The 14,623-nt window shown below is 46.7% G+C and overlaps 1 protein-coding gene across 2 annotated transcripts in view; it reads right to left on the minus strand.

Moving 5' to 3' along the window:
- Nucleotides 1-14,623, minus strand: part of TRAM2 (translocation associated membrane protein 2) — an 81,858-nt gene that overhangs the window by 14,518 nt on the left and 52,717 nt on the right. For both annotated transcript variants that reach the window (XM_038554309.1, XM_038554308.1), the window contains 2 exons: nt 5,279-5,388; nt 4,659-4,775 (listed from right to left, as the gene is read on the minus strand). In XM_038554309.1, coding sequence (XP_038410237.1) covers nt 4,659-4,775; nt 5,279-5,388 — 227 coding nt within the window. The remainder of the gene's footprint in view (nt 1-4,658; nt 4,776-5,278; nt 5,389-14,623) is intronic.

Genomic DNA, 14,623 nt, shown 5'->3' on the forward strand with positions numbered 1-14,623 from the left:
TTCGGGTATGGTCCCTGGCCCCCAGCCCACGACCTGGGGCCCCATTAGTGCTGTGACCGAACTGACAGGCCCAGTCAGGCACATGTCCTCCCAATGTGGTCATGGTGGCTTAGATCACCCTAGCCTCTTGTGGCCTCGGTCCCAGTCCTTTCTCTCTACCACTGCCTTCTTCCCTTGGTCACACACAGGCTGAGGCACCGAGGGAAGGCTCTGGGGCCTCTGGAGGATGACAGGAGGGCTTTCCTACACTCCAGCTATCGGGCTCTGCTTGCCCTCTCTGCTGCTCACAAGGATCGGGGTACACCGCAGTTTACACAGTCTTCCATTCTCTACCTCATTTCAGGGACATCTCTGGGGGGAACATCCCTTCTTAGAGGAAGCAGTGATGTATGTAAGGAGGCAAATGGTACATCCGAGACTCAGGTGGGAGTGAAATTTCTGCCCAAAAAGAGACTGGCCAACATAAGCAGCACTGAGAGAAATGTAAAGCCCAGATGATCTTGTGATTTTAAACAGGAAGCCTCCTCAGCTTGGCCCCTTTCCTTAGGGGACAAGGAGGTCAGAACTTTGAAGCCAACAAGCAAAGAAACTCCCCAGAAAAATGCGGCCTGCTTGTGACTGTCCAGTCCACGGGGACTGCAGGGAGAAGGGCGGGAAAGGCAGAGGAAGGTGACTCACTGCTCTGAGAACAGCCTTTTCCAGACCTCGGGCCTGGCAGCTGCCTGAGGGCGGCCAGGGGTTGGGGTGCCCTCTGAGCTCCAGCAGGCCGAGTACCTCAGGTCCCAGGGGGCAGAGCACGGCAACCATGCCTGAATCTGGGTCCCTGACAGGCACTGGCAGAGGGGCTGGGGGAACTCCTGAAATCCTTCGTTATCTCTTTAGCTCCTAAGAGCTACGGGGAGGACTGAGCAAACTGGAACAATCTCTCCCTTTGCCCCAGCAGCCTTCCTCTTTGGTGAACGGGCAAACAGAACTACAGAAACAGCAGAATCCAGTCATAACACAGCCAGTTGCTACCTAGTCTCAGACATACCAACATCATTTGTCCTTCAGGAACAATCATGTACTCAAGCTCTGCTCTAAGTGGCCAAGCTGTTAATAGAAATCAGTCCAGCCTGAAAGGCATTCCCTCTACCAGGCTCTCACGGAGCACCAGACTCCAGGTGTTTGTTTTTTAAGATTTTATTTATTTATTCATGGGAGACACAGAGAGTGAGGCAGAGACACAGGCAGAGGGAGAAGCTGGCTCCCCATGGGGAGCCCAATGTGGTACTCGATCCCAGGACCCCGGGATCATGACCTGAGCCAAAGGCAGATGCTCAACCACTGAGCCACTCAGGTACCCCCAGACTCCAGGTTTTAAAATACAAAGTGAGACATCCTAAGGAAATCGGGCAGGGAAACCCAATGCTTGCCCACCCTGCTTCCCCCAGTAGAGTGCTGATGTTTTGTTTTGTCTTCTGAACAATCAATAGGAGTTCAAAGGTAGATTAAAAGTAGGTTGACATACTCATACGTTATTGATTGGTCTGGCCATACTCTCATCACTCTGCTTGTATAAATGTAGAAAGAAAGGTCTGAATCAAATACCCCCCAAAACCCAGTTATTTCTAGGGGGAGGGATCTGGGGCAAATTTTTATTTTAAAAAGAAAAGAAAACAAAAAAAACCTGGGGGCACTTGGGTGGCTCAGTCAGTTAAGTAGCTACCTTCAGTTCAGGTCATGATCTCAGGGTCCTGGGATGGAGCACAGAATAGGGCTCCCTGCTTGTTGCAGAGTCTGCTTGTCCCTCTCCCTCTGCTCCTCATTCTCTTTCTCTCTCAAGTGAATAAAAAATCTTTAAAAAAAAAAAAAAAACCTTTGTGTATTGCTCACTTTTTATAGATGATCATCTAGGAGTTTATAAAAACAAGCGACTCATAATTTTAAAAACCGTTAAGTTAAGGGTCAGAGCAAGAAGATGCGCCTGCAAGTTTATGCCTTCATTCTCACAAGGGCTACTTAGGGAGCACTTAGTACCTGCCAGGCTCTGCACCAGAGACACTGCAGTGAGCACGGACTGTTCACAAGCTGCATGGGATCTAGTGAAGCAGACAGCAGAGAACACACACATGAACAAGCCGTGGCTGTAGGGCACCCAGTAGGAACCGGGGTGGGGAGGGTTCCCTGAGGAGGGGGACATTTAGGTGGAGACCTGGATGGGAGGAGCCAGCCACGGGATTCAGGGGAATCCAGCGTCTGAGCAGAGGAAATGCCCAAGCAGAGCCCGAGAGCCAGGAGAGGTAAGAGGAGGAGAACCTGGGTCACAGGAGTGAGGAAGGAAAGGATTTCACTGAAAGTAGGATAGGGGCTTTTACACAAGGGTGCAGGATTTCATTGATGTCCTAAAAAGACCTGTCTGGCTGAGTGGGAAATGGATTTGGGTGGTGAGCTACAGGAACAGAAACAGCCTCCTTCTAGAAGGATGATGGTCAGGGGTCCAGGCAAGAGATGATGGCAGCTGGGACTACAGGCTGGGATTTCCCAACGCCAGCACTACCAATGCTTGGGGCCGGACAATTCCTGGTTGTGGGGACCATTCTGCTCATGGCAGGCGCTCAGCAGCATCCCTGGCTTCCCCGCGCCCGATGCTGGGAGTGCTGCCAGTGTCCCTGGGGGCCCAAATGTCCCCTGCGGAGAACTGCGGGCCTGGGGCAACAGTGGGGGAGAAAGCAGCACAGAACCCCCCACCCCATGGGCTCTGCAGGGGGTGGGGGGTGGGCAGGACCCACTGATGGACTGAATGTGGATGGTGAAAGAAAGAGAAGAATCCCAAAAGATTTCATCCTAACAGCAAAATAGCATTTAAAAAAATACTAGGTATTTTTCACTCCTTTTACATAACTACCCTCTCCTCTTCTTTAATCACCTTCATTCCCCGCAGGACAGTACAGATGGAGGAAATGAGGGCCCAGGGCACCATGGTGCTTTTAGGAGTTGGGGTTCACTGGAGCTTTCCAGGGTCCCCCCGGTATCCACTTCCTACTGAAGATGTTGAGCAGGGGAACTGGCCGTCCCCGTAATAAAAGCCTGTCATGAGCTTCCCCAAGTAAAGTGCTACATGCTTCCAGACTAACAAGCATCATCATTTTCAAGCCCTCAATGGCCTGACAGAGGCAAAGACAGAGCAACTGGGCATTTAACATTCTGGAAGGGGTGTTTAAGTGACATGGCTTTTGGCCTCCAGAATCTAGCCTAAATGCATCACAGCTCAGGTGGAATGTCTGGGGGTGAGGTAGGAAGGGTATACGTGATCCAGAGATGAGGCAAGGCTTCTTCTGAAAGATCTGAGGCCATTCTGCCTCAAAGCCCCCATGGGCTTCGCAGGCTACAGGAACCAAACACAGAGCGGTTGGCGGAAGAGGTCTGAGATGCAGCATTATCCAGATCCGAGACGGTCAGGACGTTCACTGCACAATGGCAGGGGGCGCTCTGCAGGTCTTCCCCCAGGGACAGTGCAACAGGGCAGTCCCTCCTGAGAGGACAAAAGCCTTAGGTCCTGGCATTTAAAACTCTTAATGTTCTGGCTAGGAAAACTGTTCCATGATTAAATGATGATAGAAACACAAGCAAGATACGAAAGGACATGTTGACTCCTGCTTTCAGGGTATGAATTCTGCATTCAGCTCTGGACGTGGAGTTCCTTAGGATGTGAGAGCTCATCACGGTCACTGAAGGAAGAGGAAGCGGGTGAGAGGTCAGTGGAAGATAGGGAAGGGAACTTCTCAAAGATCACAGGGTTACTGAATTTTCCAAAGCCCAGGCCTGTATTTCTCACAGGACAATTCTAGCTCTAGGGAAAGAGACCATGCTCCAGACAGGAGGTGCTCCCAGTGGGGGGGGGGGGGGAGGAGGGGCTGCTAATTAACATCATGTACCACAGGCCAGGTGTTGTTACCGGTGACCCTCAAAGGGCTGTCCACATTCCTTGCTACAAAGGAATTCTATGCTACCAAGGGCTGCTCGAAATAAGAGTCCTATTGTGTAGAAAGGAGAGGTAGATCAGTTGTCTGGTCCTCCGGACATTCATGGGAATGGCCCAGACTCTCACAGGATTTGATGTGCGGACAGGAGGATTCTGGCCTTACTTGCGAGAGGCCAATGTGGTAAAACGGAAATGTGTGCTAGACCTGAAACCAGACTCCAAAGTCCAAGTGTGGTCCTTGTTGCTTCCAAACCCCGTGACCAGGCGGACACAGTAAAATTTCATCCTAGATGTCTTCAATCCATTAATATGGGAATCAGAATAAACAGAAGTCTCATCCACTGGATGGCATGGGTGGAGGGCCCTGTCAAATGAGGTGGCCCTATGGAGATGTATGGTATCATTACCGTACCATCACAGAATAACAATAATGTGGGTTTATTTTCGGACAAGAAGGCTCTCTCTAGCTACAAAAGAGCATCTATACCCCTTTGGCATAGGTTTATTTAGCCCCTCTCTTACCATGAGGATGCAAAAATAGCTTCAGTTCCAAGAAACTGCTCAAAGTTTTTATAAACTGCTCCTCTTTTCCTTCCCTGCTCAGCCCTGCACGGTTGTTTTATTAGAAATCGGAGAAGAGACGCGAGGCCGGCAGCCGAGGCTCTGAGCTCTAGCAGTCCCCAGGGCCACTCACCGTCACCACCACGTAGAAGCACCATATCACCGAGCTGAGATGAAAGATGACCAGTTGCCCAGATTCGTTGAACTTGCTGTGTTTGACCTTGGAGAGGTGAAGCCGTTTGCTGATTTTCTAAGGAATAAAGAGAATCCTGCATATTAATGTACGCAGGTGGATTGGTAATGGGCAGGCTTCAAACTTCCATTTTCTACCCATGAAAGGGCAGTTTCCTGGCCACGACCCCGGGCTATCCAGCGTAAGCCTGCTGTGTGCGCAGAGCACTCAGTTCAAGGCAAGCATTTTGAGAGAGTGGCAAGATGGAGGTCTTCAGCCTAGATGTGAAGAAAACATCCCCCAATCAGGCAGCATAGGACAGACCCATAATGATGCTGTCCTGCCATCTCAGGCAGCTCTGCTCTCCATCATAAATGCTGCCGTCCCACATGCTAAGAAGGCTGTAAGAGAGGACAGAAACCACGGTGTGTGGTGGGGGATGTCCAGTTAATAGGACCAATCAAAGTACGCAAATAAGAGGAGGCAAAGGGGCCCAGAGCTGCAGCCTCCCCCGAGGTGAGGCCCCACCACCCATGGCATCTCTTCAGCTTCTGATCTCGGGACCCAGACACCTCACTCACATCTAAAATGTACTCCTGAACCACAGCATGCAGGATGATGGTGATGAAGACATAGAACAAGATGGTGACCAGGTCCTTCGGCCCATAGTGGTAGTGCACAGTCTCACCGTCTGTGGAGATAAGAAGAGCCAGGTCAGCATCCCTGGGCTGATGACATGCTGTGGGACCCCAAAATGAAGAGACCTCTGAGGCAGAATGCGCTGCACTACACCCCTAGACAAGGCAGCAAGTTTCTTCCCTAGAATCCTACCCAACCTCTGGACATGGCCTTGGGGAGTGCCAATGGAGAGCATTAAGGGTATACCATGATGACCACCTCCCCTGGCTCTGGGCTGGAGGGCACAGTGGTTAGGAGCTAGGAGAGGAGACAGCAATCTCACGCACACGCTGGCTGTGTGACTATGCAGAAGTGACCGACCTCTCTGAGTCATACTTTCCTTCTCTGGAGGATGGGACTACAGCCTTCATCAGGGAAGCATGGAGTGATGGGGAGGAGTGTGGACTCAAAGCCTGAGTTTATATCAGATCTCTGTCATTCCCTATGTGACTTTGGGGCACCTCTCTCTGTGACCTTTCTGTGCTTCAGTTTCCTCATCTATAAAATGAGGGCAACAGCAGTTTCTGTATCGTAGGGTTCCCGTGAGAAGCAGAGGACTTCAGTGCAAAGTGCTCAGAACTCTAGCATGTCATAAGTGCAGTATCTGTATTTGTTACTATTTTTGTTGTTGTTGGGCTAGTGTGAGCATCAAGTGAAATAATTTGTATGCAAGATGCTGATCACAGTTGTCTACACCCACGGCAAGCATGCAATAAACGGTTGTTGATTAAAATACTATTTAATAGTAATGAACTAGACAGAACCCCAGGCACAGAAGCCTTGTAAAGCTCTGCGGTGGCAGCCTCATCTTCCACGGACAGAGGAGCATTTCTACCTTCGTTCCAGTTAGCAGGCTAGGGTTGCAAGGGCTCGTGAACCCAGGCCTGGATCTCTGCTGCTCTGGAAACCGCCCCCCTGACTCGGCCAAGCAGACACACTGGCTGCCTTTCCAGCTGTGCTGCATTCACGCTGAGTCACACACACATGAGTCATCGCTCTCTGCCGGGATGCGTTTACCAGAAGGTAGACTTGGGTCGGTGAGGTTCAGGGTGGCCACAGAATGAAGCAGAACTGACTGGGTTCCCTCTGGGAGTCGAGCCACGCCCCCTGCCACCCTGGACTGGGAGAATGGGATGGTCCCTGGCACCGAGCGGCGGGAGGGCAGTGAACATGGGAACTTTGAAATCAGGCTTTTTCCTTGCCCTCCTCCCCACAAAGATCCGCTCTGTGAATGAGCACTGGGTGTTATACTATATGTTGGCAAATCGAACTCCAATAAAAAAATATACAAAAAAAAAAAAAAAAAACCCCAAAGACCTGCTCTGTGACGGGCACTGAGCCAGCTGTCGAAGTGTGGACATAAGGGACACTGGCCCAGCTTCAGAGCACACAGACTGGTAAGGAGATGCACAAGTAAACGTGCAATTAGCCTACAGATGGGCACACGGGGCCAAGAGGTAGACAGAGCGCCCCAGCAAGCAATGGCAGGCCAGAGCCCAACACTGGCTGGGGTAGGTGGTGGTGGGGTGTTGGTTAGGGTGAACACGAGGATGTCGGGACCTGGCGATCAGCGCAGGTAGTCAAGTGGGGGAGGAGAATCTAGGCAGAAGCAGTGGCATCTGCAAAGGATGCAGAGGATGAGGCTGGGGTGGCCCCTGTGAATGTCTGTGTGCCATGTGAAAGGGGGTGGACTTTATCCTGAACCTGAAGGCAATACAGACACACTGAAGAATTCAGATTCAACAGGAAAATGATGAAATACAGGTCTGGGGAAGTTTACTCTGGCAGCAGTGAACAGTGTCAGGCTGGGAGGTGAAGACACCAGTCAGAGAGCCAGTGCAGTGATCCACCTAAGGAACCATGAGGCCTGAAGTAAGGAAAGGAGAAGAGAGGAGAAGTGGGGAGGAGGGCCGTCAGTGAGAGAACGAGCAGCACACGATGACAGGCTCACCTAGGGGCTGGGGGCTTGGGGAGGGGGTGGGAGTGTGCATCAGGCATGGGGGCCGGAGGAGAAGGCACAGGAGGTAGAAGGACAGCTAGGATGACATGTGCCTTGTCTCCTGCAGAGGGAGGACCAAAGGAGACAAACTTGATGGCAGCATATTTTGAAACCAGAAAATAACTAAACACATGCAAAGTTTCATGGAGGCCAGCATTACCAAGCAAAGTAGGATTTATGCTCAACCAAACAAGCATGGTCCAAAAGTAAAGAGAGAACACCTATCAGGGCTTTGGATTATCCTCTTTAAAGCCTATTCAGGGTCACCTGCCATTCTTCACCCCAAACACCATGGTTCCAAAGAGATGTGACCATAGCCTTAGATCCCTCTTGAAACAAGAATGAGTGCATAAATTAATACATTCTTTTGTCCCTTCACTGTTGAGAGCTACATGCATGGTTTTTCATCAAAAATAAACCAGGGGCAGGGCTCCATTCTGAGTGCCAGGAGAAGACCATGAACAAGGTGGGCACAGCCCTGCCTTCTTGGAACTTAGTGGGTACACAACAAATTCTCACACTAAAAAACCAGAGGCTACAACTACAACACAGGGCAGCCCCGGTGGCTCAGCGGTTTAGCGCCGCCTTCAGTCCAGGGTAGGATCCTGGAGACTGGGAATCGAGTCCCACATCAGGCTCCCCACAGGGAGCCTGCTTCTCCCTCTGCCTGTGTCTCTGCCTCTCTCTCTCTATCTCTCATGAATAAATAAAATCTTTAAAAAAATTTTTTTAATTAAAAAAAATTAAAAATAAAACAACACAGCAACAACAACAACAAAAACCAAACAACCAGATTAAGAAATGGACAAAGGATTTGAATAGATATTTAATATGTCTATTTTTATTTTATTTTTAAAATGTCTTTTAAAAAAAGACATGTGTATGGCCAACAGGTATAGGACAAGGTGCCCACCATCACTGTCATTAGGGAAATGCAAATTAAAACCATGATGCCATCTCCCATCCATTAGAATAGCTACAATTAAAAAGAAAAACACCAAAAATAGGAAATATAAAGTATTGGTGGAGACAAATAAATTGGAACTGTAGCACATTGATTGTGGGGAATGTAAAATGGGACCGTCACTGTGGAAAACAGTATGGCAGTTCCTAAAAAATTAAAAATAAACTCAAAATGGATGAAAGATCTAAAAGATCTGAAGTCATAAAACTCCTAAACAAACAAACACATAGGCAGTAATCTCTTGGACATCAGCCTTAGCAACATTTTTTTGGATATGTCCCCTGAGGTAAGGGAAACAAAAGCAAAAATAAACTTGGGCCTACTCCAAAATAAAAGGCTTCTGCACAGCAAAGGAAACCATCAACAAAACAAAAAGGCAACCTACAGAATGGAAGAAGATATTTGCAAATGATATATCCAATAAGGGGTTAATATGCAAAATATATGAAGAATTTATACAAGTCAATACACACACAATAATAATCTGATTTATAATGGGCAGAGGACCTGAACAGACATGTTTCCAAAGAAGACATCCAGATGGCAAAGAGACACATGAAGAGATGCTCAACATCACTCATCATCAGGGAAATGCAAATCAAAACCACAATGAGAGGAATACCTCATATCTGTCAGAATGGCTAGAGTCAGACAAGAAGTAAGTGTTGGTGATGATGTGGAGAATAGGCACCCTCGTGTACTGTTAGTGGGAATGTAAATTGTTCCAACCACTCTGGAAAACTGTGGAGGTTCCCTCCAAAATTAAAAATAGAAATAGAAATACCATACAATCCAGCAATTCTACTACTATTTACTCAAAGAAAATGAAAACACTCATTCGAAAAGATATACGCACCCCTATGTTTACCGCAGCATTATTAACAATAGCCACATTATGGAAGCAGCCTCAGTGTCCGCTGATAAGATGAATGGATACAGAAGAAGTGGTATGCATATAATGGGATATTACTCAGTCATAAAAAAGGAGGAGGATCCTGCCATTTGTGACAACATGGATGGACTTACGGGGTATTGTGCTAAGTGAAGTCAGAGAAATAAAAATACCTTATGATTTCACTTATATGTGGCATATAAAAAACAAAAAACCAGAAACAGACTCCTATATACAGAGAACTGGTGTTTGCCTGAGTGTGGGAGTGGGGGATGGATGAAATAAGTGAAAGGGATTAAGAGGTACACACTACCAGTTAAAATAAGTCATGGAGATGAAAAGTACAGCATAGGAAACAGAGGCAATAGTGTTGTACTAACATCATATGGTGACAGATGGTGACGACACGTATGGTGATGAGCAAAGCATAATGTACAGAATTATCAAATCACGTTATACACCTGAAACTAACATAACATTGTATGTCAAGTATATTTCCATTAAAAAATTAAAAATAGAGTTACTATATGATCCTGCAATTCCACTTCTAGGTATATACTCAAAACAACTGAAATCAGGATCTCAAAGAAGTATTTGTACACCCATGTTCATAGCATCGTTTTTCACAATAGCCAAAGGTGGAAATGACCCAGGTGTCTATTGACGGATGGGTAAACTAAATGCAGTCTACACACACAGCAGAATATTATTCAGCCTTAAAAAGGAAGGAAATCCTGTCACATGCTATAGCGCAGATGAACCTGCAGGACGTGACACTAAGTGAAATGAGCCAATCACAAAACAACAACAACAACAACAAATATTGTAGCATTCCATCATACAAGGTAGAAGGTGAATGTAGTAAAATTCATGTACCCAAACCAGAATGCTGGGTAGCAGGAGCTGGAGGGGGAGGGGAGCAGAGTAGGGAGTTGCTGGTTAATAGCTACCAAGTTGTGGTTTTGCAACAACAGGGTTCTGGATATGAGTTGCACAACAACGTGAACATATTTAACACTACAGAACTGTACACTTAGAAATGGTTGCAGTGGTAAATTTTATCTTATGTATATTTAAATGTAAAAAATACCACCCATGGCAGGTGTGATAAGAAGTGCTCAGGAGAGGACTGAAGGCTGAAGGGGAGGGAGCAGGGAGCAGAAGCGTCGCTCAGAGGGACAATGGCAGACAGTGGCTGGAGGAGGAGACACAGCAGAGCTAGCCAGCCCAGGCGAGGGCAGAGGCCCCAGGCAGAGGAGGCTGGAATGAAAGGGAAGGAGGTGGGAGTGGGGGTCTGGGAGGGCCATAGCATCACCTGCTCCTCTGAGGCCTTTCTCCTACTATGGTAACAAGTGGTAGCATCCACAAATACTTGAAAGCTGTACTCTGATTCATACACGTTACCTCTGGTGCTTTCCCCTGACCCACTCTCCCCACTTTTGATCAAAACAAAGGAAACTGGTTTGGCTCCTTCTGTTCTCCACAGAGCAAAGGAAGCTGGAACTTTGTGATCTTCCAGGAGACTATCAAGAAATCGATGTTTTTGATATATCTTTTTAGATTTTTGGTTGCTCACTAATGCTTAAAAAATCCTCTCAGGGGGCACCTGGGTGGCTCAGTGGTTGGAGCATCTGCCTTCAGCTCAGGTCGTGATCCTGGGGTCCTGGGATCAAGCCCTGCATCGGTCTCCCCGCAGGGACCCTGCTTCTCCCTCTGCCTATGTCTCTGCCTCTCTCTGTGTCTCTCATGAATAAATAAATACAATCTAAATTTAAGAACCTTAAAAAAAAATCGTCTCACTAACCAAGTTGGAGCTCCTGCTCTTGAAGGACTGCCCTGTCTTGGATGCGCTCTCAAAAAAGAAAGCAATAATCTGGCAGTAAAACCTGTTATAGTTTTTCAGAAAAGTCACTTGCAGCACATCTCTGAGAGAGCTCAGAGAGGCCACCCTAGTCACAAATCATAGCAAAATGCTTACAGGTACCAGGTGGACAGCCAAATGAGCAAAGCAGCCCAGGTCTCATAAGTCCAAACCTTTCAGCACAGAGGTCTGCTGCATTACACAGGTAACATCTCCACTTCCACAGTATGCCTCCTGCGGATTTTCTTTAAACATAGTGCCCCTATGTTTACTGGGGCACTTTTCTTGGTCTATTGTTCACATTTCTACCTTGAGAGAGGGATAAGTTTAAGAAATAACTACTTTCTTATAAAGAAGACATGGTATAAACATACAACAGAGTATTACTCAGCCATCAAACAGAAGGAAATCTTGCCATTTGCAATGATGCGGATAGAACTAGAGGGTACTTAGCTAAGTGAAATAAGTCAGTCAGAGAAAGACAAATACCATATGATTTCATTCATATGTGGAATTTGATGCAAGAAACCAGATGAAACTATGGGAGGTAGGGAAAGAAAAAAAGGAGAGAGGGAAACAAGCCATAAGACACTCTTACTGATAGAAAACAAACTAAGGATTGCTGGAGGGGAGGTGGTTGGGGGATGGGCTAGATGAGTGATGGGGACTTAGGAGGGCACCTGTTCTGCTGCACACTGGGTGTTATATATAAGTGCTGAGTCACTGAATTCTACTCTAGAAACCAATACTGCACTGTATATTCACTAACTAAAATTAGATCTAAAAAAAAAAAAGTTCTCAGCACAAGAAAAAAAGAAATATCCACTTTCCACCTTACTAGAAAGCAAACAGTTAAAACTGGAACACACAGTAACTGACAGGTAGTGTCGCAGAGGGGAGTATGACAGTGGGAGGCTGCAGACCCTGTGTCCCCCGGAGGTGATGAGAGAGTGGGGAAGGTATTCCTCAGAGACTGTGGCTATGGGAGGGGTGCAGCCCAGTGTGGCTGGATTCCTGATATTCCAGACACAAAGAGACATTTTTACATGAAATCATCTGATTTTAAAATATTATTTGGTTATCAGAAAGGATGAATTTACATTTACAATGATGTGGATGGAACCTGAGAGTACTGTGCTGAGTGAAATATAAGTCAACTGGAGAAAGACAATCATCATATGGTCTCACTCATATGTAGAATATAAGAAATAGTGAAAGGGACCATAAGGGAAGGGGGAAACTGAGCAGGGTAAAAGAAGAGAGGAAGATAAACCATAAGAGACTCCTAACTCTGGGAAACAAACAAAGGGTTGCAGAAGGGGAGGTGGATGGGAGGATGGGGTAACTGGGTGATCAGCACACTAAGGAGAGCACATGATGAGATATACACTGGGTTTTTACTATATACTAGCAAACTGAATTTAAATTTTAAAAAATCAAAAAATAATAAAATAGAAAAAAATATTGGGGACTAATCTGCGATTTAAAAAAAAATACTTTATGGGCCAATACCAGACTGGCCAAAGAACCTAGATCTGCAGGCCATCGCTGACCATGAGCCACCAATATGTAGCCTCCAGCCTACATGATCCTGACACCTCCCTTCCTACACCCCCCAACACAGAGTAGGTCAACATGCCCTTCTGTAGGCTTTCATCTGGCTTTGGAAGAAAGCACCTTCAGTAATGATCCTCCAACTGTAGATGAGTTATTCATCTCCCATCAAATGTGGCATTTGCTTGGCTTACCTCTGATCACAGTTTTAAAAGAGAGCTAGAATTATCGATATGAGCCTTGGCTGTTTTGACCACCTCTGTCAGCAGCTGTCCCTGGACAGGAGAAATATTCTTACGGACATCCTGTTTTGCTTCCTATGACTAAGAGGCACATTCCTGTTTCCTTTGGTGTCACCTGTAAGTAGCTTCTCTTGTCTGCCTTATGTGTTCCCATCTCATCTGGGTACTCCCACATGGTCTCGCACTTCCTCCTTGTATACTTGAGCTGACTGGTGGCCACCTGCAGCCCTCCTGTCCATCTTTCAGATCCTTAGAGTCTAGGCATTTGCCAACAAGACTTGTATCTTTGTGTGAAAAGCTGGCCGCTCAAAGAGCATCGCTGCACAACCTGGCTGTCTCTTGGTTCTTGATGCCTTTCCTAATGCCTGCACATCCAGACTGACAAAACTTCTGCTGGTTTCTGTGCATATGGCCAACTCTGTTTCCATGTTATTTTGAAGTTGTAAAAGAAGAACTCAGGGGTGCCTGGGTGGCTCAGTTGGTTGAGTCTGCCTTTAGCTCAGGTGATGATCCTGGGATCAAGCCCATGTTGAGCTCCCTGCTCAGTGGGGAGCCTGCTTCTCCTTCTCCCCACCCCGTACTCATGCTCTCTCGTGCTCGCTCGCTCTCTCAAATAAATAACCTTTAAAAAAATAAAAAATAAAAGAAGAATTTAGATATGAAAAAAAAACACCACAATCAAAATCAAGAGGCAAAATGATCATTCAATGTGGGTGATCCCAATGTGGGACTCAATCCCAGAACTCTAGGATCACGCCCTGAGCTAAAGGCAGACGCTCAACCACTGAGCCACTCAGGTGTCCCAGAATGAAGGGGCTCTAATCTTGCTAATATGTAAAGAGCACCCAGCATTTGAAGCTGGGTGAGATAAAAAGATCAAAACTGTAACAGAAAAATGGGCAAAGGGATAAGAACAGACCATTCACAGAGAAAAGATACAAGGCCTTTGTGCATTTAAAAAGATGCTCAACCCTATGCAGAACAGAAATGCAAATTAAAACTATAGTGAGCTACCAGTTCATACCTATCAGATTGGCAAAAATCCAAAGCTTGACAATATACTCAGGCTCTGTTTCACACTGTTGATGGGAATGCAAAATGGACCCCCTCTTTGGAAGGGCAATTTGGCAATTTCTATTGAGATTACAAGTGTATCAACCCTTTGATGTGGCAACTCCACTTCTGGGAATTTATCTTCTAGTAATACCTGCCATGTTCAAAATGACATGTGTACAAGGTTATGCACCACAGTACTGTTTTTAACAATAAAGTAATGGCAGCAATCCAAGTTGTTTTCATCTATTGGGGCCTAGTTAAGTAGATGATGGTTCCAAGGCACTGGAGCACTCAGACTGCGGCTGTGGACCAGCAACACCAGCATCATCTGTAAGCTCCAAAATGAATATTGGTGCAGATCTACCCCAGGCCTGTTGGGTCAGAAAATGCCAGGGATGGCCCAGGACTTTACATTTAATGACATCTCCAGGTGGTTCTGATGCACACCGAAATTTAAGAAGTATTGACATAAACAATGGAGCTCTTTTTAAAAATAAGAAACAAAGATCAAGAATGGGGGAAACTAATCAGGAGATTAAGAAAGCAGAATAATGGTGGCTTGGGAGGGGGTATTGGCCAGGAGGAAGCTGGGAGCACCATATCTTGATCTAGGGGATGGTGGCATGGGTGTGCACCTATGTACAAATGCACATGCTGTACCCCTAAAGAACATGTGTGTT

Source organism: Canis lupus, chromosome 12 (assembly GCF_011100685.1).
Source record: "Canis lupus familiaris isolate Mischka breed German Shepherd chromosome 12, alternate assembly UU_Cfam_GSD_1.0, whole genome shotgun sequence".
Lineage (NCBI taxonomy): Eukaryota > Metazoa > Chordata > Mammalia > Carnivora > Canidae > Canis > Canis lupus.